We start from the raw sequence: 25,564 nt of genomic DNA on the forward strand, positions 1-25,564 counted from the left end.
CCCAAGCAAGCACCCAACGCACTCATTCAGCGCGCCGACTGGCGATTTATGAATGAAAAGCTGAACGGGAAAAGCTCCAAAGAGCCCGCCAAGTTCAAGGTGAAAAGCCCTTGGGGGAAAAGCGCGCGCCGGAAAAGCTCAGGAAATGAAAATGCGCCGAGCCAAAAGGAGTTTCCTTATGAAATTCAAATAGATAATATAATATAATATAATGTATCTCGCATATATGCAATAGAATTAGTTATTAAATGATTAATTATTTTGATTATCAACGCAGTAAATTAACGATATGTTCAATTTTTCGATAAATAACTTATTTAATAGCAACATAATTTACAATACAAGTACAGCAGAAATGAAAAGAAGGCTTAAAAAAAAACAAAAAAAAATTGAAAGGATCCCTAGGTGAGTGGTGGACTCAGTAGTGGTGGTAGTTGTGGCCCTGCTGTTGCTGCTGCTGCTGCTGGTGCTGCTGCTGCGCCAAGTTGGCCTGGGCGAAGATGTGCTCCAGCTCGGCATCGGTCAGCTGGTCGAAGATGCCGCCCTGGCCGCCGATTCCGGCACTACTGGCACTCAGGGCCGACGGTTGGGATCCCACTGGTGGCAGGTAACCTGGGAAACATTCGTTTAAAATATAGCATAAGAATATATCCAGAACGTCATCTGAGCTCACCTTCAGCTGGCGCACTTCCGTAGGGCGGGAGCAGGGTGATGGAGGGTCGATTGGGCGACGCTGGCGGGGATTCGGTGGGTGGACTATAGAATACCGGCTTCCAGGGCTGCTGCGGTGGCTGCTGGACGGATGGCCGCTGTGGTGGCACCTCCGACGGCGTCTCCGGCTCGGGCGACTGTGGGGGAATCTGCGGCGAAGCTATACCCGTGCCGGATTCGGGGCGAACGGGAGTGGAGCCCGGCAGCGGTACAATTCCGCCTGGGAATTGTGACTCTGGCTGGCCAAAAGTGGGTGGCTGCTGCGGCAATGGTGGCTGTGGAGCAGCCGGAAAGAATTGGCTAGTGGGTGGACTGGGGAAAGCCGGGACAGTGGGCACAGCTGGAACTCCTGGAACGGAGGGAGGTGATGGAATGGCTGGCGCCTGGGGGAACTGGGGAAAGCCGGGGAATTGAGGGAATCCGGGAAATTGTGGTATTTGGGGTATCTGTGGTATGGCCGGAATCTGTGGGATGGCGGGGACCTGTGGCACTTCTGGGGCTTCTGGTGCAGCTGGAACTGCCGGCTGGGCGGGCACAGCGGGTTGGGCTGGCACCGCTGGCTGAGCAGGCTGGAAGCTGAAGGTCGGCACTCCGGGGAACTGAGGCGGTTGTGGGAACTGAGGGATCACGGGCAAATCCACAGCTGGGGGAGCCGGAACACCGAAGGTCACTGTAGGTTGGATGGGTTGGACGGGTTGTATGGGTTGCAGGGGTTGAACTGGTTGGAGAGGCTGAACCGGTTGGATTGGGCTAACTGGCTGCAGAGGCTGCACGGGCTGGAAGTGATGGGTGGTCACCGGTTGCACCGGCTGAAGGGGCTGAATGGGCTGGAGATGATGAACTGGCTGCACAGGCTGAACGGGCTGAAGAGGCACTGCCGGAGCAGTTGGAGCATAGGTCTGCACATAAGTGGGCTGCAACAAAAAAGAATGAAATGGTCAACAGGATATTCCACCAGTTTCCTATGTAGCTAACTTACCTGCACGGCGTGCACATGGCCATGAGCCGGAGCATGGAAGTGGACCGGCTTCACGGCGGACTGGAAGACCACGGGCTTCTGCAGGTGCTGGTGCGGATAGTTGACGCTGTACGATGAGACGACCGCATTTCCGGGACGCAGGACGTACGATGGCGGGGCCACGGCGGTGGACAAAGCGGTGGCCACGCCGGTGGACAAGGCAGTGGCCACTCCGGCGGGAATGGCGCTGGCCACGCCACCGGGCAGACCGGTGGGCAATCCGACGGGCAGGGTTGATGCGACGGCGGGCAGCAGGGCAGCGGGCGCGGGAGCAAGGGCGGGCAGCAAACCGGAACCGGAAACGAGCGGCTTGACCAGACCATGGCCGTATTTGACGAAGTGGCGGCGTGGAGGAGCGGCGGCCAGGAAGGCACTGCCTCCGGGCAGCTGCAGGCTATAGCCGTAGTGGGCGGCATAGGTGCGGGCGGGCCATTGGCCATGCAGGTGGGCGTGGCCGTGTAGAATGCCGCGCTTGTGCTTTCCGGTCGTGACCTCCACTTCCGTTTCCGGTTCGGTAGCCACGCTGGCCGTTGGGGCACTTTCCGCCACCGATTCCTGTGGCGGGGCCTCCTCGGAGGTCACTGTCAAAGTGGGCGTAGTGCTGGCGGGGGGCGTGACCGATCGACTGGTGTGCCGCAAACGTAGGCCCGCCTCGGCTCGATGAGAAACCAAGATCACAGCCAAGACCATCAGAAGATGGAGGCTCCTCGAACTGGCCAAGAGATTCATTTCGATTCAGTGGACTTGATTTCTATATGCGTATATTTGGACACTATGTAATATATCGTCTCGCCTCGCGCTTAATCCGTTTGCTGCGATCGTCGCCAAGAAAATGAAATGAACTTCCTTGGTCGCTGTTGTATTTATAAAGCGGACATCGCGGCACAGTGGATTGGCCATCGTGGTCGGCACATACCCACTGTGCATACCAATCGGCGGCACTGGTGGTGCTCGCACTGCACCACCGTCAGCGGCTCATCGGCATGGCATACGGCATGGATTGGGCAGTTTATGACTTTTACGCTGCCATTTCACCTGCCGCAATCGAAGACCCCTCACCCACTGACCACCACTGACTGAGCAGCGCCTCATTATGCTGCGCCACCTGACCACGCACTGTGGTTCCGTACATACATATATAGTATGTATATATGGGATATTGCTACCTTACTTCTTGTTCAGATATCAGGATTATTCCAACAAATGCTAGTATTTAGATGATGGACTAAAACACTTTTTAGTGTGCCAACAAGTTGTCCACTAGTCCACTGCTTGCCTGGCCCCGTTCCACTGTCCCATTGGCCGGAATCCACCTACGCATGCGCAGCACGTTGCCGCACGCACCAAACTTTTGCTTTCAATGGCCTGCATGTTCCGCATGCTTTTTCGTGCTGGGTCTTTTGTTTTTATCGCCGGACTCTTTTCACTTTCGGCTGCCGGAGATGGTCCGAAGGTTTATGATTTGGCTGCAATTTAGATACAAATCAAATGTGTCGCCGCTTACATAATCCGGCCAAGATGGGCGGCTATTCGGGAGTCCAGTCCGTGCTAATCAGGCGCCGGGTGAAAGCATAATAAAACCATTGTAATAAAAGCAAAAGCGCACAATTCAAAAGCAGCAATTAGCTATTAGCCATGGCACGGTCAATTATTTTGATGGCATTTCAATGCTATTATTTGAATTTCGTTAAAATTCAGCATTCACACGCATAAATTTCACCTGCACTACATCTGATGGCGAACTGAGGCCATAGATAGTGGATAGTGCCTGCATTATATCACACCCCATCGCCGTAAATGGACTTTCGATTACCCTACATTGATTTTCACTTTTTTTTGGAAACGTCGCATAGGGTGTGTGGAATTTAAATCGATCGAACGCATCACAACAGTGCCTGACATCTGGCATCTGGTACAGTTCGCTAGGGCTAGCATATCGCCCTTTGCATCTAAGTGGGTCTGGCACATAATCCTCAAGGTCTTTCCCAGGCCTTGCCGCCGGAGATGTCATCAGTTTGCCGTTTGGGTTTGCCTTTTGGCACATAAAGTACCTATATGTATTTGACAAAGAGCTACATAAACCTCAAAATGTAAACACGCAGAAATAAAAGCCGCCAGAGGAGCTTGTTTAATTCGATGCTTTATGACCTGCCCGACGTGAGCAGCATGGAAAAACGCGAAAAACCAACAATATAGAAGATAGTTAAGCCCCACCAAATGGTCTTAGGATTTCCTAATCGCTTACAACAGATATCACCCCGGGCTGTCACAGTTTGAAGCCGGAGTGAATGCTGACCACGCCGAAGGTGAGGTTCTCGTAGGACACCTGGTCGAATCCGGCCTGCTCGATCATTTGCTTGAATTGCTCCTGCTTGGGAAACCGCCGGATGCTCTCCACGAGATACTGGTACGCCTGCCACTGACCAGCCAGCAATTGGCCCATCGGCGGAATCACCTGGAAGGAGTACTGGTCATATAGCCATTGCATCGTTTCGTTCGTCAGATGACTGAACTCCAGGCACATGAATCGTCCGCCCGGCTGCAGCACTCGATACGCCTCAGAAAGAACCTTAGATGGATGGGAGAAATAAGTACACAGAGTACATTTCATTAACTCTACATGTACATGATCCGCCTACCTTATCCACATGTGTGCAGTTCCTGATGCCAAAGGCAATAGTGTAGGCCGTAAAGCTAGCGTCCGGGAAGGGCAACTTCTCGGCATCGGCGCACTGCCAAGCGACGGTGCAGTTGGACAGCTGGTCGGTGGTCAGTCCCAGCCTCTTGGCCCGCTCCTCGCCCACGTTTAGCATGTGCTGGTTGATGTCCGACACAGTGACGTGGCTGGGACGCTGTTGGGGATTCGGCTGGTTGTTCAGGTAGCGCAGGTAGCGGAAGGTGATGTCCCCGGTGCCGCCAGCCATGTCCAGCAAGCGCATGCCGTGCGTCGGACCCAGTCGTTCGACGAACACATCCTTCCACAAGCGATGGATGCCCAGAGACATGGCATCGTTCATCACGTCATAGGAGTTGGCCACCTGTTCGAAGACCTCGTGAACTGGAGGAAGAAGGGATATTTTCGGTGCTCCGTTTATGGGCTAGCTACAACCACTCACCCTTTTGTTCCTTTTCACTTTCCCGAACTGTTTGGAAACCGAAATGTGTGGTTTGCTCCTCTCCGGAGGTGGATTCCGCGCCACTTCCCATTCCTTTGGAGTTCCGGGCCGATTGAGCTGCCGTTCGGGTGTGGACGAATCTCCTGGCCAAGGACAGCAGCCGGGTGCTCCTCGTACTCTGCATTTCGTTGATTCTTGGGTGCTTTCCGTCAAGAATTTATTATGAAATAACAAAAACACGAAACAGCCGGTTAGATATGGTATTTTGAACGAAATCTATCGATTTTTAGTACAGCTTCGATATATTGGTGGGCTCTCGATTACTATTTCCAAGCTGGCGCCAAGTTCAAACTCTTATGTATTCTAGGTTTTTTTTTGATGATGGTACCCCTTATCAAAAATGCGAAAATTTGTTAAAAATTTTATTTTTGATTATAATAAAAATAGTGATAGGGATAGTTATCTATGTTTATTGGCAGCACAAAACAGTCTTCATTTTAGCGGTGATATCTTTTTTGGCCAAGTTATGGAGAAAACCCCGTTTGTAAATATCAGATTTTTGGCAATTTATATTTTGTTTATTTTTGGTAAAAAAGAATCTGTATTTTCTCAATAGCATTAAAAATAGTTGTCCAAAAGTGAAATGCCATACCTCGTTGAATTCGTAATAAAATTCCCTATCGACCTGTGTTCGGAAACGGAAATTCTATTTTTTTGCCATTTTTCGCAAATTTTAATGATGGTGCCAAGTGATCATAATCAGTAACAGGTGTATACTGAAAACCAACTGATCGTTGGTCACCTTCTGGAATTCCTGTTCGCCTGGTAATTTAAACCGAAAAATCAAACAATTTGCATTACAAAATACGCGTTTTTGTGCCGAATTTGTTAGATTTTTGGATTTTTGGTACCAAGTGATCATAATCAGTAACAGGTGAATACTGAAAACCAACTGATCGTTGGTCACCTTCTGGAATTCCTGTTCGCCTGGTAATTTAAACCGAAAAATCAAACAATTTGCATTACAAAATACGCGTTTTTGTGCCGAATTTGTTAGATTTTTGGATTTTTGGTACCAAGTGATCATAATCAGTAACAGGTGTATACTGAAAACCAACTGATCGTTGGTCACCTTCTGGAATTCCTGTTCGCCTGGTAATTTAAACCGAAAAATCAAACAATTTGCATTACAAAATACGCGTTTTTGTGCCGAATTTGTCAGATTTTTGGATTTTTGGCACCAAGTGATCATAATCAGTAACAGGTGTATACTGAAAACCAACTGATCGTTGGTCACCTTCTGGAATTCCTGTTCGCCTGGTAATTTAAACCGAAAAATCAAACAAAATACGCGTTTTTGTGCCGAATTTGTTAGATTTTTGGATTTTTGGTACCAAGTGATCATAATCAGTAACAGGTGAATACTGAAAACCAACTGATCGTTGGTCACCTTCTGGAATTCCTGTTCGCCTGGTAATTTAAACCGAAAAATCAAACAAAATACGCGTTTTTGTGCCGAATTTGTTAGATTTTTGGATTTTTGGTACCAAGTGATCATAATCAGTAACAGGTGAATACTGAAAACCAACTGATCGTTGGTCACCTTCTGGAATTCCTGTTCGCCTGGTAATTTAAACCGAAAAATCAAACAATTTGCATTACAAAATACGCGTTTTTGTGCCGAATTTGTTAGATTTTTGGATTTTTGGTACCAAGTGATCATAATCAGTAACAGGTGTATACTGAAAACCAACTGATCGTTGGTCACCTTCTGGAATTCCTGTTCGCCTGGTAATTTAAACCGAAAAATCAAACAATTTGCATTACAAAATACGCGTTTTTGTGCCGAATTCGTTAGATTTTTGGATTTTTGGTACCAAGTGATCATAATCAGTAACAGGTGTATACTGAAAACCAACTGATCGTTGGTCACCTTCTGGAATTCCTGTTCGCCTGGTAATTTAAACCGAAAAATCAAACAATTTGCATTACAAAATACGCGTTTTTGTGCCGAATTTGTTAGATTTTTGGATTTTTGGTACCAAGTGATCATAATCAGTAACAGGTGTATACTGAAAACCAACTGATCGTTGGTCACCTTCTGGAATTCCTGTTCGCCTGGTAATTTAAACCGAAAAATCAAACAATTTGCATTACAAAATACGCGTTTTTGTGCCGAATTTGTTAGATTTTTGGATTTTTGGTACCAAGTGATCATAATCAGTAACAGGTGTATACTGAAAACCAACTGATCGTTGGTCACCTTCTGGAATTTCTGTTCGCCTGGTAATTTAAACCGAAAAATCAAACAATTTGCATTACAAAATACGCGTTTTTGTGCCGAATTTGTCAGATTTTTGGATTTTTGGCACCAAGTGATCATAATCAGTAACTGATCGTTGGTCACCTTCTGGAATTCCTGTTCGCCTGGTAATTTAAACCGAAAAATCAAACAAAATACGCGTTTTTGTGCCGAATTTGTTAGATTTTTGGATTTTTGGTACCAAGTGATCATAATCAGTAACAGGTGAATACTGAAAACCAACTGATCGTTGGTCACCTTCTGGAATTCCTGTTCGCCTGGTAATTTAAACCGAAAAATCAAACAATTTGCATTACAAAATACGCGTTTTTGTGCCGAATTTGTTAGATTTTTGGATTTTTGGTACCAAGTGATCATAATCAGTAACAGGTGTATACTGAAAACCAACTGATCGTTGGTCACCTTCTGGAATTCCTGTTCGCCTGGTAATTTAAACCGAAAAATCAAACAATTTGCATTACAAAATACGCGTTTTTGTGCCGAATTCGTTAGATTTTTGGATTTTTGGTACCAAGTGATCATAATCAGTAACAGGTGTATACTGAAAACCAACTGATCGTTGGTCACCTTCTGGAATTCCTGTTCGCCTGGTAATTTAAACCGAAAAATCAAACAATTTGCATTACAAAATACGCGTTTTTGTGCCGAATTTGTTAGATTTTTGGATTTTTGGTACCAAGTGATCATAATCAGTAACAGGTGTATACTGAAAACCAACTGATCGTTGGTCACCTTCTGGAATTCCTGTTCGCCTGGTAATTTAAACCGAAAAATCAAACAATTTGCATTACAAAATACGCGTTTTTGTGCCGAATTTGTTAGATTTTTGGATTTTTGGTACCAAGTGATCATAATCAGTAACAGGTGTATACTGAAAACCAACTGATCGTTGGTCACCTTCTGGAATTTCTGTTCGCCTGGTAATTTAAACCGAAAAATCAAACAATTTGCATTACAAAATACGCGTTTTTGTGCCGAATTTGTCAGATTTTTGGATTTTTGGCACCAAGTGATCATAATCAGTAACTGATCGTTGGTCACCTTCTGGAATTCCTGTTCGCCTGGTAATTTAAACCGAAAAATCAAACAAAATACGCGTTTTTGTGCCGAATTTGTTAGATTTTTGGATTTTTGGTACCAAGTGATCATAATCAGTAACAGGTGTATACTGAAAACCAACTGATCGTTGGTCACCTTCTGGAATTCCTGTTCGCCTGGTAATTTAAACCGAAAAATCAAACAAGAAACAGATAAAGAATTTTACGGAAGCGGTCAAAAAAATTTAACTGGGCGTATGGAATATTAGAATTTGTTTTTTGGGGAAAGAAGCCATGAAAAAAAGATAAAAACTTTTTTAGAGCCGGTTAAAATAAATGCTTATTTTACTTATAAATGCTTATAGATATAGCTACATATATCTCGGCATATATAAATTACAATATGTATTATGTATAAGTAAAAAACACAAATAAATGACATTGTATGTTCAGCTGGACTAAAGCAACTGGGGTGGACGTAAGAAAACTGCTTGAGCAAAATTTACAGCTTACGGGAATACCTTATAAACAATTACGTGGTTTCACTAAAAACATTTTCCAATTGTGCAGTTTTCTGTCGAAGAATAAATATTGTAATTTCTGTAAAAAAAAAATAATCGGTTTTTTTACAATAACATTGTAAATAATGGTCAAAATGTGTAATGAGATGCCTCGTTGAGTTTGTTTTTTAAATCCCATTTGTAAACATCAAACTTTTGACAAAAAGTAGTTTTTTTCAAATTTCCGTATTAAAATACTCCGTTTTTTTGCCACAACTTTAAAAATAATTTTTTGAATATAGAATGCCATACCTCGTTGAGCTCGTAATTAAATTTCCAATCGAACTGTATTCAAACATTGAAATTTTATTTTTTCGCCATTTTTCGCAAATTTTGATGATGTTACCCCTTACCAAAAATGCGAAAATTTGGACAAAAATTTAGTTTACAAAATCCGTTCAAAGGTGACAGGAATGGTTAGTATTGGTAACAGGGAGTGTAAAATGGTAATTCTCTTTGCTGTGTGGCCATTTTTAGTCGAGTTATACGCAAAAAACCGTTCTTAAATATTTCATTTTTTGGAAAAATGTTTTCCCAGATTTTTTGTTAAATAAAATAATCGGTATTTTGATCAAAACATTAAAAATAATTATCCAAATATGGAATGTTATACCTCGTTGAGTTTGTTTTTTAAATCCCAATCGATTTGCATTCAATTTTTCGCAAATTCCCTTTTTATTTAATTCTGTATCTTACCTTTGCATTCGCATCACATTCAATAAAGAGAAACTAGCACGCCATAAATAGTTTAATTAATAAGACCACAACTTTCATTTAATCCGCACATTCATATTTATTAACTATACGTACGCGTGCGCAATTCAGCGAACATTTTCCTCTTAACTAATATTCAGATGCCTCTCAATGTCTGTTCGTTTAACTTACATTACATGTAAATACCTAATTACAAAGTTTGTTTGATTAAAAAAAAATGCCTTATCTTGGGGGTTTGCTGCGCCGCGCTGCAGCCTTAAAATTGTTATATTAAAAACAATTAAAAACGTATTTATATATATAGTAATAATAATAATAATAATAAAAATAAATTAATCATTAAGTCATTGAGAAAAGTCCATTTATAAGCGTTTACATTTCGTTTTCTATATGTCATCATATCATCTGTACGTTGCGCGTGTGTCAGTATGTGAGTGTGGTGTTTCTATGAACTATAACGAGCCGAAGTCTGATGGATGGGTTGGTGGTTGTACACGATTAAGTCTATTTAAAAATAAGAAAAAAAGGTTCGGTTCTTAAGCCATAATTCTGTCCAGGAGCCATAATTCATATACTTGTACACATACGGTATGTAATTATAGTAGTGTGTATATATATTTATAGTGTGTCTATATGTATTTATAGTGTGTATATATATTTATAGTATGTATATATTTATATAATAGGTTGAAGCCTGCTGCACATGCTACCTAGCTGTGGATTCAAAATTTGCTTGGCCTCGGTTTGGAAGATACGTGGGAAAAAGCGGTCTCAAAATTGAAGAAATAACGAAATCACACAACTGGTAATCTTCACAAACTTAGTAGTTAAACTCCTCCTGCTTCTCCGAATCACTGCGCAAATCAGCCACCAATGGCTCGAAGCAGGACTTGGGTATTAAGGTGCCCACAATCTTCTCCCCCTCGGTGGTCTTCATGCGTATCACTTGCATCTTGCTATTGGAACGTGTATTCAGTATGTGCTCCACGCGTCCCCAAACGGAGAGCACGGATCCAGCCAGAACGTGGTACAAGCGTTGACGCAAGCCCACCTAAAGATGCAAAATGTCAACATATCAATAAAAATAGTTCAATGAAGAAATCTCGACGCAGTGTAGATAAATCTTACACACACTTACCTCACAGTCGTTCCCCAGGCTAACATTTCTACAGTTGCCGTTCCAGTATGCGTGCGAACAGGTGTTAACCGAGGCATCGTACTGTTCGGTCCAGTGTGGCTCTGCCTCCTCGCTGGCCACCTTGCGATACTTCTTCTCAAGCTCAAAAAGCGATTCGTGGCGAACCTGGAGACCAGTGTTTGGTCGGTATATCTGACACATGATCTCCTTTTTGCTGCGAGTTTTCTTTTTCTTGCTACCGCTGTCCGAATCGGTGGTACTGCTCGTCGAGCTGCTGTTGCGTGACTCTAGGATCACCACCATAATGGCGGTTCGCTTCTGGTTGCGTAGCTGGTGGGACAGATAGAAGCCCTCGTTTTCGTTGAACAGATCGGCATATCTGCAAATTATTTCAAATTCTTAGAATCAACTTCTCATTTACAGTCATATTCCTTAACTTACTTGTCAATGGCTTCTTGCCAGATCATGCCTCTTTCCACACGAACCGTGTGCATCTCTGTGGGTGCCACTCCAGTGGCATGTTTGCGCACGAACCGAATAAGTCGGACGCGGGTGACATTCTCACCGGCAGCTCCAAGATCTAGTGGAGTTAAATAGATACATGCCATTACAATTTGTTCGCAATAGGCGACTCTCACTCAATGACACTTACCCAAAATGCCCAAATCGAAGCGACCGCCGCGCTTTGCCTGCTGAATGATTGCTGTCATGGTGTCCGTAAAATACTTAAACAAACGATTCTGCAGATCCACTGGACAGCCGAGAATACGGTTGAGAAACTTTGATATGTTGTTGTAGTCCTTGTCAAGACTTAGCACACCCGGATGACTTTCGCTATTCACGATAATGCCCACACCAACCAAGGCTCCAGCTATGTCCTTAAAGAACTCGCCGCTGTAGTCTGTAGGCGGCGGCACCAGCGGTGACTCGTAGCCCATTATGGTACGCATCACAGTTTCCAGGGCTTGTCGACCATATTTGTTGTCTATGTTAAACTGGGAGAGATCACGAGTCTCCGTGGCCCTGCGATCGCCGTGGGTGAGCGCTCCTAGCGATTCCAGACGCTTGGCAACGGTAGAAGCGAAACGTCTTTCACCAGCCAAATCTGAGATTAGAAAGATGTACTCGGGCGCATTAACCTGATGAAAGACATTACATTATAATACAAACAATAACCACATAATATATATATATAACAGACCTGATTGGATCGGTGGGTACGCCCAAACTGCTGGATGGCTCTGTCGGCGGACCAGGGCAACTCCAATGTTATGTGGACACGGCGGCGTTGATTGAAGACCCGCCGATCACTCTGGAGAGAAATACCACTGGACGCAGCTTCCGAAATGATTGCCACATCCTTCTCGCCGTCCATGAAGCGCTGCTTCTCCGTAATGTTTAGCGTTTCCAACGGGACATCCGATTCGGTTCTGGACTCGTATTGGATGCTACCATCATCAGTTTGTACAACGCGACCTCTTCGACCAGTCATTTCGGCCACGTTATCGGGACCACCCAGTTCGTCGATCAATTGATCCAGCGTATTTGGCGGCAGTCGGGATCCCAGTCGCTCGATCTTGCGCAGCAGCTCCTCTTTCATCGTGCAGGCGCGCTCAATTGCATCTTTGGGCGGAGGACCATAGTTAAGTTTGACACCATTCACACCCACCGGCGTGACTGTGCCTTTCAGCTCTTGTTTCTTTTGCAGAAGATCCTGAATCTTGTCCTGTGTGGAGAGCTGAGATTTCCGATTCTTGGCCGCATTCAGAGCAGCAACGACAGTGGCGGACATTGCCGTACTGCCACTGGGATCGGTTGCTGATGAGGGGATTTCCTTTTTGGTCTTCTCCTTCTTCACCTTTTTCTTGCTTTTCTTCTGGGTCTTCTTTGTCTTCTTGCTGCGTGCAACCCAGGGGTCAATATCGCTATCGCTGCCGCTGAAGAAGGGATTAAAATCGGAACTAGCATCGCTAGCCACGCATCTCTGGTCACTGTCCACATCATGATCCTCATCTTCATCATCGATATCACTCTTGAGGTCGTCATCACTATTTGCCTCATCGCTATCGCTGTTGCGTTTCCTACCCGTATTGTCATCCTCGCTGTCGCTACATTGCCAAGATCCACTGCGCTTCTTCTTTTTGATCTTTGTGGATCCGTTATCATTGTTATTATTTCCCTTTCTTTTGCCAGCCGCCGTGGTGATATTACTATTGTTACCCAGGCTAGACGTGGAATCGGCAACTGATGACTGGGAAGGTGTCTCATCGTAGAGACCCAGGATGCGGTTAATGCGATTACGGTCGGGTGCCGGAAAGTGGCGCTCCACAAACGACTGAAAGACACCTCTGTGGAAAGGAGAGTTATTTGTATGGTAAGTGTTCATGAAAAATAGTAATAGTAATAGTAATACTTACTTAGCCGTAGATACAAAATCAGTGAGTTCGCCATCGTCGCGTTCCAACTGATCTAGAGTGCGAGCCTCGCCGGTGGACTGCAGGCCGATAACGACACACTTTCCGTATTTTATAGACTCGCGGGCGACCAGCACCGCATGGTTCACCTTGGCAGCAATGCAAAGGTACTTGAAAAAGCGCTGATGCGAGGACCAGAACTGACCCCACATCGTCTTCTTCATACGGCTCTCGGCATCGATCAGTTCGGCCGCCTCGGTGAACTTCTGCATGGCCTCCACCCAGAGCTCCACGGACTGATCGTAGATCTTGCGAAACTCCTTGGAGAGTGGCACCTCCTCGATCTTGAAGCTCACGCCCTTGAAACTCAGCTGGCGGGCGATGTACATGCCACGCAGCTTCATGTCCATGGCTACGATCTCCATGGCGCCCACACCGCTGAAATAAGCAAATATGTAGTTAACAAAGTTATGCTTATATATGTAAATAAAGTTAGCTTACCGTCTCTCCACGGCGGTGATAAAGTCGTTAAAGTTGCCAAAGGCCGTGCCCTGACCCCAGAGACCCAGACGAACCATATAAGCCATATTCTTGGGCTCAGACGCACCTGTTGCGGATGCATAGACCACTCGCGCCTTGGGCAGTTTCTGCTGCAGCTCCAGAACGGTCTGGCCCGTCTTGGTGGGTTTGCCGGAACCCACGGGACACAGATTTTTCGCCTTGTGACACTCGTCGAAGATGATGAGGCCCTCGAAATCCTCACCACACCATTGCAGAAGCTGGCGGAAGCGGGATCGGTACTTGCCTGTCTTGTTATTGGACTCGCCTATCAAAGCGGAATATGTGCTGAAGATGACGCCTCGCTTGCAATTGTTATTCACATCGGAGCTGATTTTGGCGTATTTAAACTAAGGCAATATATAATGAGTTAATAGCCCCACATTCAGGGTTTACTTGTATTGAAACCCACCTTGTTGAGGGCATGGACCTCGATCCGCGTGGCCCCAATATCGCTGAGATCCCGCTCGGCATCGTACTTGAGATCGTTGGACACGGATATCCATAGCGCCTTCTTGCGCCCCTTTAAATAGTTCTCGTAAATTATGCCGGCGATTGTGCGACCCTTGCCCACACCAGCGCCGTCTCCGATAAGGAATCCAGCCCGACTGCCGTCCGGAAGCAGATGATCGTGCGCCTGGGAGGCGTACGTAATGGACTCCAGTTGCAGGGCGCTCAGATGTCCGCTGTTGATTGTTTCGAGGGGCAGAGACAGCTTGTAGTAGACATCACAGGGCTCCACGGAGCTTAGCGATGCTGTCTCCACAACGGCATCCGGATGTTTCTTTCCAAGTTTCACTGCGGGATCGGGACAAATGAACGTGTTAATCACTGAATCTTAGCCTATTATCCAAGGCATGTTAAACTTACATTTCGCAGGCCAGTAGTCGGCATAAGTTTCGGCTACACCAATCTCCTCGTAGTCGACCTCATCCTCCTCCTGCTGGACATAGGCAACAGCTGAGGCGTGGGCAGCCGCTGCAGCTGCACTGGTCACCATCGCGCCGGGATTCATTGGCTGATTCGGCGCCGGAGTTGTCTGTGGACGTTGCATTGATTGCATGAACATCTGGAATACGGTATTCGGTATGCCACTGGTTAGGTATTCCGGATTCATTGCTATCAGTTTTTGCACGGCCTCCATCATCGAGGTGTTCCCTTTCGCTCCGCTACCAGATGTTCCGCCAGCCGGTCCTCCGCTTCCGGGAGCTGTGGCCATTGGTAGCTTCTGATTGTTCCCGACTCCGCCAATATTTCCGGCTACCTTTAAGGCGCGAATTTGCGAAGCTCCGCCCCCATAACTCACTGGAAGGTAAAGGGATTCGGGTTGGTTGTGGTTTTTGCAGCAAGTTGTTTTGGATAATGATGTGGTACGGTAATTAGGTATACACGTCACCAGAGTGAGTGAGAGGTGTATATACGGGGAGACATCGAATGGAAAGAGACAGAGGAGGGCAGTCGGATTTAAACAGAGGAAGACGGTAAGAAAATAGAAAGAGCTTTGTTAGTCATTAACTAGGATGGCATTAATTACGTGCCAGCTTAACTGAAGACTCTAGAATCAAGCGAGTGTCCAATATATCTATTCAATCCACAGAAACAAGCTATCCATATATCAAACGACATTCACACACAGCAATTAAATCCCAGCGATTCATTCATTAAATTTAGCCCAAGCTATTAAAAAGATTAGCAATTGCTCTCCGAACAAGCCAAAGCCAAACCATTTATTGTTCATCTACTCCAGTGAGGCAGCTCAAAACGACTGGAAAGGATCGCTCAACTGGATAGTGAATGCCCCATATACACATCCAGTTGATCAGCCGTGAAGAGGAGCCGCAGCCAGGAAGTCCTTTTCGCTGATGGTGTGGACATTGAAGGTTAGATTCGTGAAGATAACAATGGCAGGCCCAGATTCCCCCAAATCCCGACTATCAGGTGGTTGCGTACCTCCACCTGAACTGCCCACCGACGTCTGCGGCACGGTGCCTTCAGCCAGATCGATTTTGAAGACGGGCTCCATGTTCTCCACACGGTTCACTAGCCTGCGCATTAGTTCCGCAATCTCCTTGATCTCGGTATTCGAATTGCTGCTCGTTTCGGGTCGCAGTTTCTCGATTATGAGCTGCTCAATCTTATGAAGCGCCTTTGAGTGCTCTATGTAGAAGCCCTTCATGGCCTCCGCCACCTTCAGGTTGATCTCTTGCTGGATTGTGTCCCCAATTGACACGCCCGGAGGCAGTGTATTCGTACTACTGGTTTCCAGTGGTATTTTGATTTTCTCATATTTAACGACGTCGGTGACAATTGTGTTTTCAGTAGTATCCATTATACGAACTTAAAATTTTAAAAATGTACCGTACACAAAGAAAGAGTTACAAAATTTATAAATTTTTTTTTTGAAACATCTGTTTTCCCCGAAATTTGAATATCAAGTGGCGTTCGTCTGGGCTGAACACCGTTAGGTTTCGAATGAAAACACAAGCGCCTACTGGTTTCAGAATCTCTACACTTTCAAAATGTTTTCCAAGCACACAATAATGCAATATACTTCAGTTCCAAAAATATTAACATTAGGTGCAAGAAAAAATCAAGTCTAACGAAACGAAAAGATATTAAAGAGCATTCCATAATTTTTAAGCGCTGATTATTGAAATAATCAAAATATATTTTAAATGCCTTTCTCGATTATTTTCTACTTTAAAGTGGTGCTAAATCCAAAATAATGATCCATATACATAATTTCTCATACAGTTCTGGGTATTTCACTTGGATATCTTACCTTTGGAACTATCTATACAAAGAACAACAAACCCACAACTCACACACACACACACACACACACACACCCGCACATATACATAATTATTGTTTTTAGACATTTTGGAAAAGAAGAGCATTTTTCTTGGTTGTTACCAACATTAATCGACTTACTCTGCGCCAATAAAGACGCGGCCATATTGAAATTAGCAGCAGAGGCTGAAGTGGACGCCGCCGCCGATCCGCCAAAGAAATTGCCACCGGTATTGGGAATGCCGCCTGTTGGTGAGTGCCTCACCGAATTGGCGGCTGTGGACGGCGGCGGAGGCGGTGGGGCGTTGCTGCCCTTGGCGGCCACGTAGGCGGCCAGGTTCATCAGTTCGTTGGTGGTCAGGCTGTTCAAGTAGCTGCTGGTGGAGCCAATGGCACCACCCTGGGACGAACCAGTCGTCCCAGCATTGCCGCTGCTCCTGGCCGCTGGACTGCCCATGGCTGATGGAGCACGCGGTGTCCGCGAGGAAAGCGTAAACAACAGAACAAATAACCACACAAAAAAATAACCGAAATAGGAATAATAATCAACAACAAATAAACCATACAAAATGGGATGGGGAAAATTATATATATTGGCGGTATTTATAAATCGGGTTTAAATCAAGACAAGCAATATATATACATAGTGTTGAGTGGAGAAATAGAGAGAAATAAAGAAAGAGAACAACACAGGCATCATTAATTATTGTGATCACAGCTAGTTATTTGAAGCCAGTGCTGCCAACTTTTAGTTATATGCATGTACATCTATCAGAATTTTAACTATATACTCGTATTTAATCGCAGTGTACGGCTTATGGGACCATCACATTATTATTGTCTACTAAGATTCAATTTATAAAGTTGCTCATATCGAATTTGGCAAACTTAAGATAATCGATTGTTTTTAGATTTTAGATATCATTTTGAAATTAACTAAAGATCGACTAAAACGTTAACATTCCTTAATATATAGAATTTTCAAAGTAAGAATATAGTTAACATACTGTTTGTTTAGTCGTTTAGGCTAAATATTACTAGCACATTTTTGCGTAAATTCGATTAATGTATTGGCAACACTGCTGTGTAATATTATTAACTTTTTCGCTTCGTCTGTGTGTGCTGCGCTTAATTAATATTAGTTAAAGTATTTAAGTGCACTTACCCGTTACCGCGTTATTCAGTTTCTTTGGCATATTGCTTAAATTATTATCTAGGGCTATGTTTCTCCCTGCTATTGGTATCACTGTTAGCTTTCCGCCCAGTGCCACGCCTCCAACTGTAGGCGTAGCACCCACAGTGGTTGGTGTTTTTGTTGTTGCGGCTGTTGTTGTTTTTATTATCTGGCTGTTGTTGCTGATGATATTGTTGTTGTTGTTGTTGTTGCTACTGCCGTTGGTGCTGATATTGTTGTTATTTCTATTGTTAATGCTGGTGACTATATTGTTGTTATTGTTGTTGATGCGCAACAACGATATTGGCTTGATTTTATTATTGCCTACAACAATTTTGGCTCCACTTATGGGTATGGGTGTACCGCCCTTGGTCGCCACGCCCACTCCGCTACGGATATTTTGGGCGTACGTTACCGCTGTGTTCAGATCGCGACCTCCACCTAAAAAAAATACGTGGGAAAAAAGGATGGAAAGTTTTTGTAAGTATTTTGTTATCTTTAAAATAAGTTGTACAAATTATGGAATCCAATTCTAGTTTGAATTGGTAATTAATATAAATTTTGATGCGCTTTCACTTTTGGAAATAAGCTGGATTGAATCACTAGCATTATTGGCAAGCAAACGTCACCATTGATTGCCGCCCTTTTTGAATCTTGAATCACTAATGCAGCTACCTGCTTCTGCTCGAAAACACGTGATTAGAAAACGGGGGTTTCTCGCTTTTTGTGTGCGAATACTTAATGCAATTTGTACACATTAAGCAGCCCCCACCCCCCACCCCAACCCGTTCAATACGCATCGAAGACCTGCGAGATTCCCCCGATGAGCCAGCTGCACAAATTGCAGACATAACACCCCAAACCCGAAAGCACAGCACCACCCCTCATTTAAGGTAAATATCTAATTAATGAGCAAGCATGCGAGCACATAAGCTGGAGGTGGTTCTAAGTATGTGCAAGGCTATGTGCCACACGAGGGCGGGGAGGGGGCTGGGGGGAAAGGTCAGTTGGCTGGATACATAATCATAATTATATGTGAAGTCCAGCACACATGGACAGATGCAAGTGGAGATGGACATTCGTCTATATACCGATTATGAATGTGAATGTGAATGGGAATCCTAATGCGTTAATGCCCGTAGTTGCCGCATCCCCCGCCAGATGGACGCCGCGGTCAAGATGATGGCAACAAATCAAATTCAGTGCGCCTTGGTGCACCACAAATCTTCAAAGGCTCTTAGGTCCATCCTCCAGGCATTTCCACGAAATGCACATTATGCATGTGTAGTGCATGCGAATCAACAACTGACCACACCAAAGACACCATCAGGAGGAATTTTCGAGTCATGTACCAGATAATTATATGATGCGGATTAGCGAAATTGCAGCACAGCACAGTCGAAGTGTATATATGTAAGTCAATTGGATTTTTTGTATACAAAATTAGATCTAAAATGTAAATCTAAAATAAATAAAGATATATAGCTGTCGGCTGTATATGCTTTTCCAACTGCCATTTCCTATTCAATTATTTAAGAAGCGAGTACTTAATATTCCTCACAGGCGGCACACCTGTCAGGAAACTTGTCCCCTTTTCACAGGCGCGAAATGTTCGAAAAAGAAACTTAAAGTTGCACAAGAGTCCGCCAGAATATTGCTTGCTTAATAATTGACGACGATATTAGTTTGTTAGTTGAGTTTTTGTTCACTTTGCCGACTGAAGGACTTCGTAACTTGCCCTTCGATTCTCGAGCTTAATAATTTAACGCGGACTGGATGTCCGGTCGACGGTTAATGACGCACGGAACCCACTGGCTGCTCCCGAATATGGCCAGCTATATATGGTCATATAATCGGTCTTGGATGCCAGAGTGTGAGCTCCAATGGCGGATATATACGGGCACATATGTGCGCATATATAACTTCCATATAGGCCGTGGCATATACAAACACATTCTATATATGTATGAACATATATATGCCGATATCTAACAGATCTGAGGCAAACAGAGCTCGAGGCTTGGCAGGACATCGAACATCCTGCGACTCCTGGACAGGTGTGCATCGGGGTTTCGGTCTCAGGTGGAAGGGGCATTAATGGGTAATTTCATTAATGTTTCAGCGACTAATCCAAGTGGCCTTTTAATTAATGTTGGCTAGATATCAAAGCAATTGCATGGGTGGGCCTAAAGGCATGTACATGGGGATTTTTCAGCGGAATTGGTATAGCTTTCTAGTGAAATACAGTCCAGTCTTTCGATTTAGAAAAATATTTTCAAATGAAATCCGAAAGTAATTGGCATACTTTCATTAGTTCATTCATTAATTTCTTGGGTTAATTTCAAGATTGGGTTATTACAAACAATATTTGAACGGTTTCGGAAGTATCAAAATAGACATTTCGAATATCATTATTCGTTGAAACTATGTACTATAGCTTATACAATAGCTTTTAGACAGTTTTGAAAAACGCCCAACATTTCTGCAGCATTTCAGTAAGATTAGTAGGAATGTCATAACAATTTCATAAACTAAAAGGATTAAATTCTCGCACAGTTGATTGAAATGCCAACTGAATAAGTTACAGCCTGGCAATGGAACGCCGCCTCAAAAAAGCGCCCACTTGCCCGCTTTTATCTCAATACCCCAACCCCTTTCAGTGATTCACCCGCTTTTCCTACCCCATTTTTTGGACACAATCCCACCGCCCCGGGAGGCCAAAAAACTATGCAAGGTTCGCACTCGGCTCTAAAACTGCATGAAAGTTGGAAAGTAAGGCCCGCATCCGCACTCCCCCCACCACCAACAATGATGGGGCTACCTATGAAATTGTTGTCCAAACAATAGAAAACCGAGTGCCGTGCTGTGCCGATGCCAAGACCCTACCTTCCCCTTTTCAGGCCGCATTCAAATCCCATTCAAAATGAACCCAATTTTCACTATTTATTGCTGGTGAATTTTCCAAGCCCAGGAGCACTAGCATCGATTTTAAATTCGAAATGCGATTACTTACCGGGCACTTCTATTTGATCTGGATCCTCGTCATCATCGAAATCGGAGCCCGAATCGTCTTCATCGAAATTGTCATTGTCGTCATCGGCATCCAACAGTGTTTTTCGTTTCTTCGATGTCTGTAATAGAAAAATGGAAATAATGTTTTATTATCTGATATTATTAAAACAAAAATAAAGTAAAAAATAAATCTGTAAGTGCATAAAGTTTATTCTTATGCCACGATATTAAAGGCAAATACTAATATAATGTATTGTTCATCCATAGATACTTATAGATTTCATTGGTACTTTTATGCGCTGACTTTCAAAAACATATTTAATAGTTGGTTTTGCTCTAAATTTCTTTCAGTGCACTAGTAAAACGAACGACATCGCGAATTTAAATCGATATTTTCATAGTTTCCCAGCTCTTCTCGTGCTGAACACAAACATGACGCGAACACTCTAAAAAAATATCATAAATATTGAAACCAACACACACAAACAAACACATAAATGACTACGAAAACAAACATGAAAAATGACACTAAAAACCGCATATATTTTCGTAGCACACTTTCGAGGGCGAACCAAAATGCGTGGACTTCCCCGGATGTTTAGAAAAAACGGCACAAAAAGCACGAGAAAAAAATGCGCACGCCGCGTGTAGAAAAAAAAAAACGAGGGAATCCCCCAATCGCAAACGGGCGGAAAAAAATATAGATATAAAATGCCAGGGAAAGGGATATATATATATATTTATATATATATAAAATAAATATATAAAGGGAGAGCACACTCACAGTGTTTTGGGTGGAAAAATGCAGGACCAACGGTCAGATGCTTTGCGTCGCCGGTTGGATGAGGTTCTGCGGAAGATCCTGGGATCTGTTACTGAGAACCACTGGGCAACTAGGCAAACCAAGCACAACCAAGTAACCTGGAACCACCTCTTTGTTCACAAATTACGGGCACTATTTTTCAGAGTTCGGGAGAAACTGTGCGACTGGCTCGATGCTCGTGTGGGAGCCAACTACCCAAAAACCTCGGCCGGAGTTCGAAGACCGGAGTTGTCGAGCAGCCATGGGCCACTTTGCCAGTTTGCCAGCCAGTTTGGAATACCACCGAAAACAAACCCAAAATGGAAATTTCACAGCGAGCACGAGCACAACGCACATAGTACAAGCAAAGTTTGGGCTGCAGTTTTTCGACGGCCAGCGACAGGAGGGGTTAAACGGGGTTACCAACGGGTTAAGCAGGGTGTTATGGGTGCTACGGGCCCGCCCAATGGGGTGGGTTTTTGGCCAACATCTCTCCACGGTCAGGACGACGAAAGGCAAGAACGGAGAACGGAGAACGTAGAACTGGGAACAGGCCGATAAACAAACGCGAGAGGCCAACCCCTTGGCGAAGGATACAGTGGGTTAAGTTCGAAGCAGCATGTCCCAATTAATGAGTTTATTGCCAAACAGGGATCATAATTTTAGAAATATTTCATATTTTATTATTCTTCATTCTTTTCATTAATTTTTTATTAAAAATATAGGCTTTATTAATTGAGATGGTTTCAATAATAGCCGCGGACCACAGTGCTCCACTTTAGAACGAAAAGGGGGTTGGCATTTTCCCACCCCCTCCGCTTGTGGAAATTAAACGAAGTAGCAACAACAAAATGTTTGGCATGCAGAGATACGAAGTTTCCTCCTTTATGCGGAATATACATGTGCTTCCTCTGCTCCCAGAAACCCCACATCCCACGCCCCACACCAAGCACTCACACCATCCCCTCAACCCTTCTAGCCACCCCTCTCCAACCCCTTTAAACAAAAGGGTTTTGGCTCAGTTGGCAGTTGGAAGCGGCCGAGGGGTTGGTCAGGGGGACTGGAGCAGGTCGAAAGTTGGGGGGCAGGAGGAGCAGCAATCTGCAGCGCATGTACAGCAATTAGAGCAAGACAGACTGCTGTGGCTGTGGATGTGGGCACGTCCTTGGGGAAGGGGCAGGGTGCTGGTGGGCGCCGGGGGGTGGCGACGGGTCTGGTTGGCTCGTTCGCTGGCTATATGCGTTTGAACATATATACCGTGTACCTCTGTGTGCTCCGGGATAAAACAACTGGCAAGGGACTTGGGCCAAAAGCAAAGCAAACAGAAGCAGTAAGCACAGTGAACGTCCGCTGGAATGACCAATCACTACATGAAGTGATCTACGACAGTACGATATACTCTCAAAATTGTTCCAATCAGACTTCAAAAACCAGCTTAACTCAAGTAATCACTTTTTTTAAAGGGAATATAATTATATTGTATTTGGCTAGGAGTTTAGATACTAGATAGATACTTAATTAATTAATCATTTACATCAAAGTCATTTATTTAAGCTCAAAAGATAAAAATTATTAGCATCTAAAATGCACTCATCAACGAAAACATAGTTCTCACTCCCAAATCAATCCCAGCTCTGCACTATTTCACCCACACCTCCGCCTGGTAATGGATTGCAACCTTTTTGTTGACACACAAAATAAAATCAAAACGAATGACCTTGCAACAAGAGAAATGTTGAAAATCTGTGGCCAAAAACATGTGTTTCCATCAACTACCCTCTCACACAAATAGAAACATCAACATGTTGTTGCCAAAAAAAAAAAAAAAAGTTGGTATGAATTACGAAAAATAAACAGCCACAACATTAACCCTTATCAACAGGGTTGGCGAATGAAAAAATAAAAACAAAAGGTGCGGATAAAAACGGACAAAATGGACAAAAAAAGGACACAAACAAAGGCCAAGGAAAATGGACCTGAAAAATGTTACAAAAATGGGGAGAGATTCAGCTAATGAACGCTCCCAGGAGTTGGCAAAGAGATGTTGACCGGGCCGAGGAAGATGTGAAAGGCGCAGGCGCCAAAAAACTCGGAATGCAGTGGCCAAAGCGGACACGGCGATACATAACACGGCTCGTAGGACCACTTACCCAACCTCCCCAATCAGAAATGCACTGGCTGCAGCAGAGGAAAAGCAGCGCAGCTTGTGTGGGAGGGGCAACACGCATTTCTCAGGATGCATTTCTGAGCTGCAGTTGCACCAACAGCAGTTCTACAGTGAAAACCCCTTAGCGGGGATCCCATCGAAAATGGCGATAGTGGTTTGAGTGTCCGCCAGGGGTTAATCGCTCCTGGCGAGCAACAAGTGTGCGGAAAAAACATGAAATAATAACGAATAAATCGGAGTAAATAAACAAAAATCAAATCTATCTATCTATATAATCCTTATCAAGGAAACAAATTGTGAATCGTATTGTTATATCCGTATAGGGATTATTCAAATAACAAAGAAGTGCATCGTGAGAGGAATTAAAGTTACTTTCATTGCACATAAATTCACTTCACAAATCAATCACTTTAAAGCTGCGGTATTTGTAAAAAACTTGAGTAGTTAAATGCTGGCATAAGTGTTTCCAATTTCCAGATATTGATAAATGCCCAATGACAAATAAAAATATTATTAACATATTTTATAACAAATTATTCTTTGAATAGTTTAGTAACTCTATAACGGACTATAGAATACTATATAATTTAAATTACAATTGTAGGAATTGTATGCCAATAGTTTTGATTCAATATTCAAAACGATGCCGCCCCCCAGAAAAATAGTTGTCATCCTCAAACTCAATGATGCACCATAGCCCCATCCCCCGCCCATGGTCTTAACCCACATGTTGCCCCTGAGTCGCATGGCCTTAACCCTAACCTAGCGCAACTTTTGTCGACTGAATTCGTTTAACTCGTGTGCGGGGGAAAAAACGCCAAAACTAAACTCAGCGTGTGTGCACGAAAGAGAGGGCCGAGCGCGAAGAGGGCGTATGAGAGGGAGAGAAAAACACATGGTTCCAGGCCACGCGAATCTGCAAAATGAAATGCTTCCATAGAAATTACAGAAGAAAACAATTGCAGATTAAGAAAAAAACAACAACAAGGGATGAGCGAAAGGCGCAAGAAAAGGGGAAACGGCAATTATTGAATGAGTTGTCTACTGCTGCTCCTTCTTCTCATTAGAGAAGTCCGCTTCTGCAGCCGCTTTGTTTTTGTTTAATGCATGTGAGGGGGGGGTGTCAGTGTGTGGGTGAATGTTTGTGTGCCTGTGTCAAAATTTAGCAACAAAGAAATTTATATTAAGTCATGCTGTGGAAACAACAAAAAGGCAGCTAACTTAAACATACCATTTTGATCCTCCAATTGCTAACGGTGGTTGTTCTTGATGTTCGTCCCTTCGATGCTTCTTGTTGTTGTTGTTAACCACAAAAAAAAAAAAAATCAACAGACCGCGCACCCACGCGTTTTTCGTTCTTTTCTTGGCTTTTTTTTTTGTGTGTTTCTTTGAAGTTTATGGATTATTTTTTTTTAAATGCGTTTTTGATGCTGTCAACGGAACAGAACAATTGTGCGGCAAGTTAGATAGGAAATGCAGCTAAAATAAAAGGCTGGACTCCGCAATTTTCAGCGCGTTAGAAATGTTTTTGTTGTTGTTGTTCTTCCCGTTGCTATTGCTGTTGCGATAATGACTGCATGCGTGTGTGCATGCGTGTGTGTTGTTGTTGTTGAGTGTGTTTCTCTGTTGTTGCTGCACGCGGTATTTCGCTTCGGATAAATTTGTTCGTATGTGTTGTACCGCGCAATACACGCAAAACGAGAAATCGGAATTAAGGAGGAAGGAAACAAGAACGAGACGAGAACGAAGCGACGAAGCCGAAAACACACGTAACAAGCCAACTATCGCAACTAACGAGATGCCAACTAGATAGAGCTGGAAAAACATCGATGGGAATCGATAGCGGTGAAGCGAGAAAATAACAGCTTGGCGATTATTGATAAGAGTGCCGATGTTTATTATAACTTAAATTTGGGCACACTTATTTATAGCGTGTTTGCTCTAAACATATTAAAAGCTTAATATTTCTTATAATATGAATGTATGGAAAATGTATTTAAAAAATATATACATAAATGAAAACAATT

General features: G+C 43.9%; 4 protein-coding genes across 6 annotated transcripts; 1 reads left to right on the forward strand and 3 right to left on the reverse strand.

Annotated features, from left to right (window-relative positions):
* Positions 1–297: 297 nt before the first annotated feature.
* On the reverse strand, positions 298–2,770 carry LOC6725836 (proline-rich extensin-like protein EPR1). Its single transcript, XM_039296953.2, has 3 exons — positions 1,691–2,770; positions 674–1,625; positions 298–612 (listed from the first exon to the last, which is right to left on the reverse strand). Exons 1-3 carry the CDS (start codon positions 2,456–2,458, stop codon positions 419–421), a joined length of 1,914 nt encoding a protein of 637 aa, XP_039152887.1. The 5' UTR covers positions 2,459–2,770; the 3' UTR covers positions 298–418.
* A 1,064-nt stretch (positions 2,771–3,834) lies between these two features.
* On the reverse strand, positions 3,835–5,114 carry LOC6725837 (2-methoxy-6-polyprenyl-1,4-benzoquinol methylase, mitochondrial). Its single transcript, XM_016172636.3, has 3 exons — positions 4,846–5,114; positions 4,369–4,787; positions 3,835–4,298 (listed from the first exon to the last, which is right to left on the reverse strand). The coding sequence occupies exons 1-3, from the start codon at positions 5,027–5,029 to the stop codon at positions 3,996–3,998; spliced, it is 906 nt and encodes a 301-aa protein (XP_016039157.1). The 5' UTR covers positions 5,030–5,114; the 3' UTR covers positions 3,835–3,995.
* A 4,419-nt stretch (positions 5,115–9,533) lies between these two features.
* Positions 9,534–25,371, reverse strand: LOC6725839 (protein strawberry notch). 3 transcript variants are annotated; one of them, XM_016172635.3, is made up of 13 exons: positions 24,769–25,371; positions 20,570–20,687; positions 17,548–17,997; positions 16,524–16,841; positions 14,460–14,894; positions 14,002–14,387; positions 13,533–13,939; positions 13,035–13,469; positions 11,819–12,965; positions 11,270–11,756; positions 11,059–11,197; positions 10,618–10,996; positions 9,534–10,530 (listed from the first exon to the last, which is right to left on the reverse strand). In XM_016172635.3, exons 1-13 carry the CDS (start codon positions 24,769–24,771, stop codon positions 10,300–10,302), a joined length of 4,935 nt encoding a protein of 1,644 aa, XP_016039160.1. In that variant the 5' UTR covers positions 24,772–25,371; the 3' UTR covers positions 9,534–10,299. The 3 variants fall into 3 exon arrangements, with proteins under 3 accessions (XP_016039160.1, XP_016039159.1, XP_016039158.1); XM_016172634.3 differs by lacking the exon at positions 16,524–16,841; XM_016172633.3 differs by lacking the exons at positions 16,524–16,841; positions 17,548–17,997; positions 20,570–20,687; positions 24,769–25,371 and adding an exon at positions 15,540–16,130.
* Positions 21,367–22,133, forward strand: LOC123327392. Its single transcript, XM_044923801.1, has 2 exons — positions 21,367–21,484; positions 21,535–22,133. The coding sequence occupies exons 1-2, from the start codon at positions 21,371–21,373 to the stop codon at positions 21,727–21,729; spliced, it is 309 nt and encodes a 102-aa protein (XP_044779736.1). The 5' UTR covers positions 21,367–21,370; the 3' UTR covers positions 21,730–22,133.
* Positions 25,372–25,564: the final 193 nt, after the last annotated feature.

The sequence above is a fragment of the Drosophila simulans genome, chromosome X, assembly GCF_016746395.2.
Source record: "Drosophila simulans strain w501 chromosome X, Prin_Dsim_3.1, whole genome shotgun sequence".
In the NCBI taxonomy this organism is placed as follows: Eukaryota; Metazoa; Arthropoda; class Insecta; order Diptera; family Drosophilidae; genus Drosophila; species Drosophila simulans.

What these genes read in the sequence shown, in the direction of transcription:
- LOC6725836 (XM_039296953.2), bottom strand. Translation starts at nt 2,458, where the DNA reads ATGAATCTCTTGGCCAGTTCGAGGAGCCTCCATCTTCTGATGGTCTTG. An exon ending in GCCATGTGCACGCCGTGCAG is followed by an intron (nt 1,626 to 1,690) that starts GTAAGTTAGCTA and finishes TTTTTGTTGCAG; the next exon opens with CCCACTTATGTGCAGACCTA. An exon ending in CGGAAGTGCGCCAGCTGAAG is followed by an intron (nt 613 to 673) that starts GTGAGCTCAGAT and finishes AATGTTTCCCAG; the next exon opens with GTTACCTGCCACCAGTGGGA.
- LOC6725839 (XM_016172635.3), bottom strand. An exon ending in CTTCGATTTGGGCATTTTGG is followed by an intron (nt 11,198 to 11,269) that starts GTAAGTGTCATT and finishes TAACTCCACTAG; the next exon opens with ATCTTGGAGCTGCCGGTGAG. An exon ending in GCCTGGGGAACGACTGTGAG is followed by an intron (nt 10,531 to 10,617) that starts GTAAGTGTGTGT and finishes TTGCATCTTTAG; the next exon opens with GTGGGCTTGCGTCAACGCTT.
- LOC6725837 (XM_016172636.3), bottom strand. Translation starts at nt 5,029, where the DNA reads ATGCAGAGTACGAGGAGCACCCGGCTGCTGTCCTTGGCCAGGAGATTC. An exon ending in AAGTGAAAAGGAACAAAAGG is followed by an intron (nt 4,788 to 4,845) that starts GTGAGTGGTTGT and finishes TTCTTCCTCCAG; the next exon opens with TTCACGAGGTCTTCGAACAG. An exon ending in ACTGCACACATGTGGATAAG is followed by an intron (nt 4,299 to 4,368) that starts GTAGGCGGATCA and finishes CATCCATCTAAG; the next exon opens with GTTCTTTCTGAGGCGTATCG.
- LOC123327392 (XM_044923801.1), top strand. Translation starts at nt 21,371, where the DNA reads ATGCAGGACCAACGGTCAGATGCTTTGCGTCGCCGGTTGGATGAGGTT. An exon ending in GGCAAACCAAGCACAACCAA is followed by an intron (nt 21,485 to 21,534) that starts GTAACCTGGAAC and finishes ACTATTTTTCAG; the next exon opens with AGTTCGGGAGAAACTGTGCG.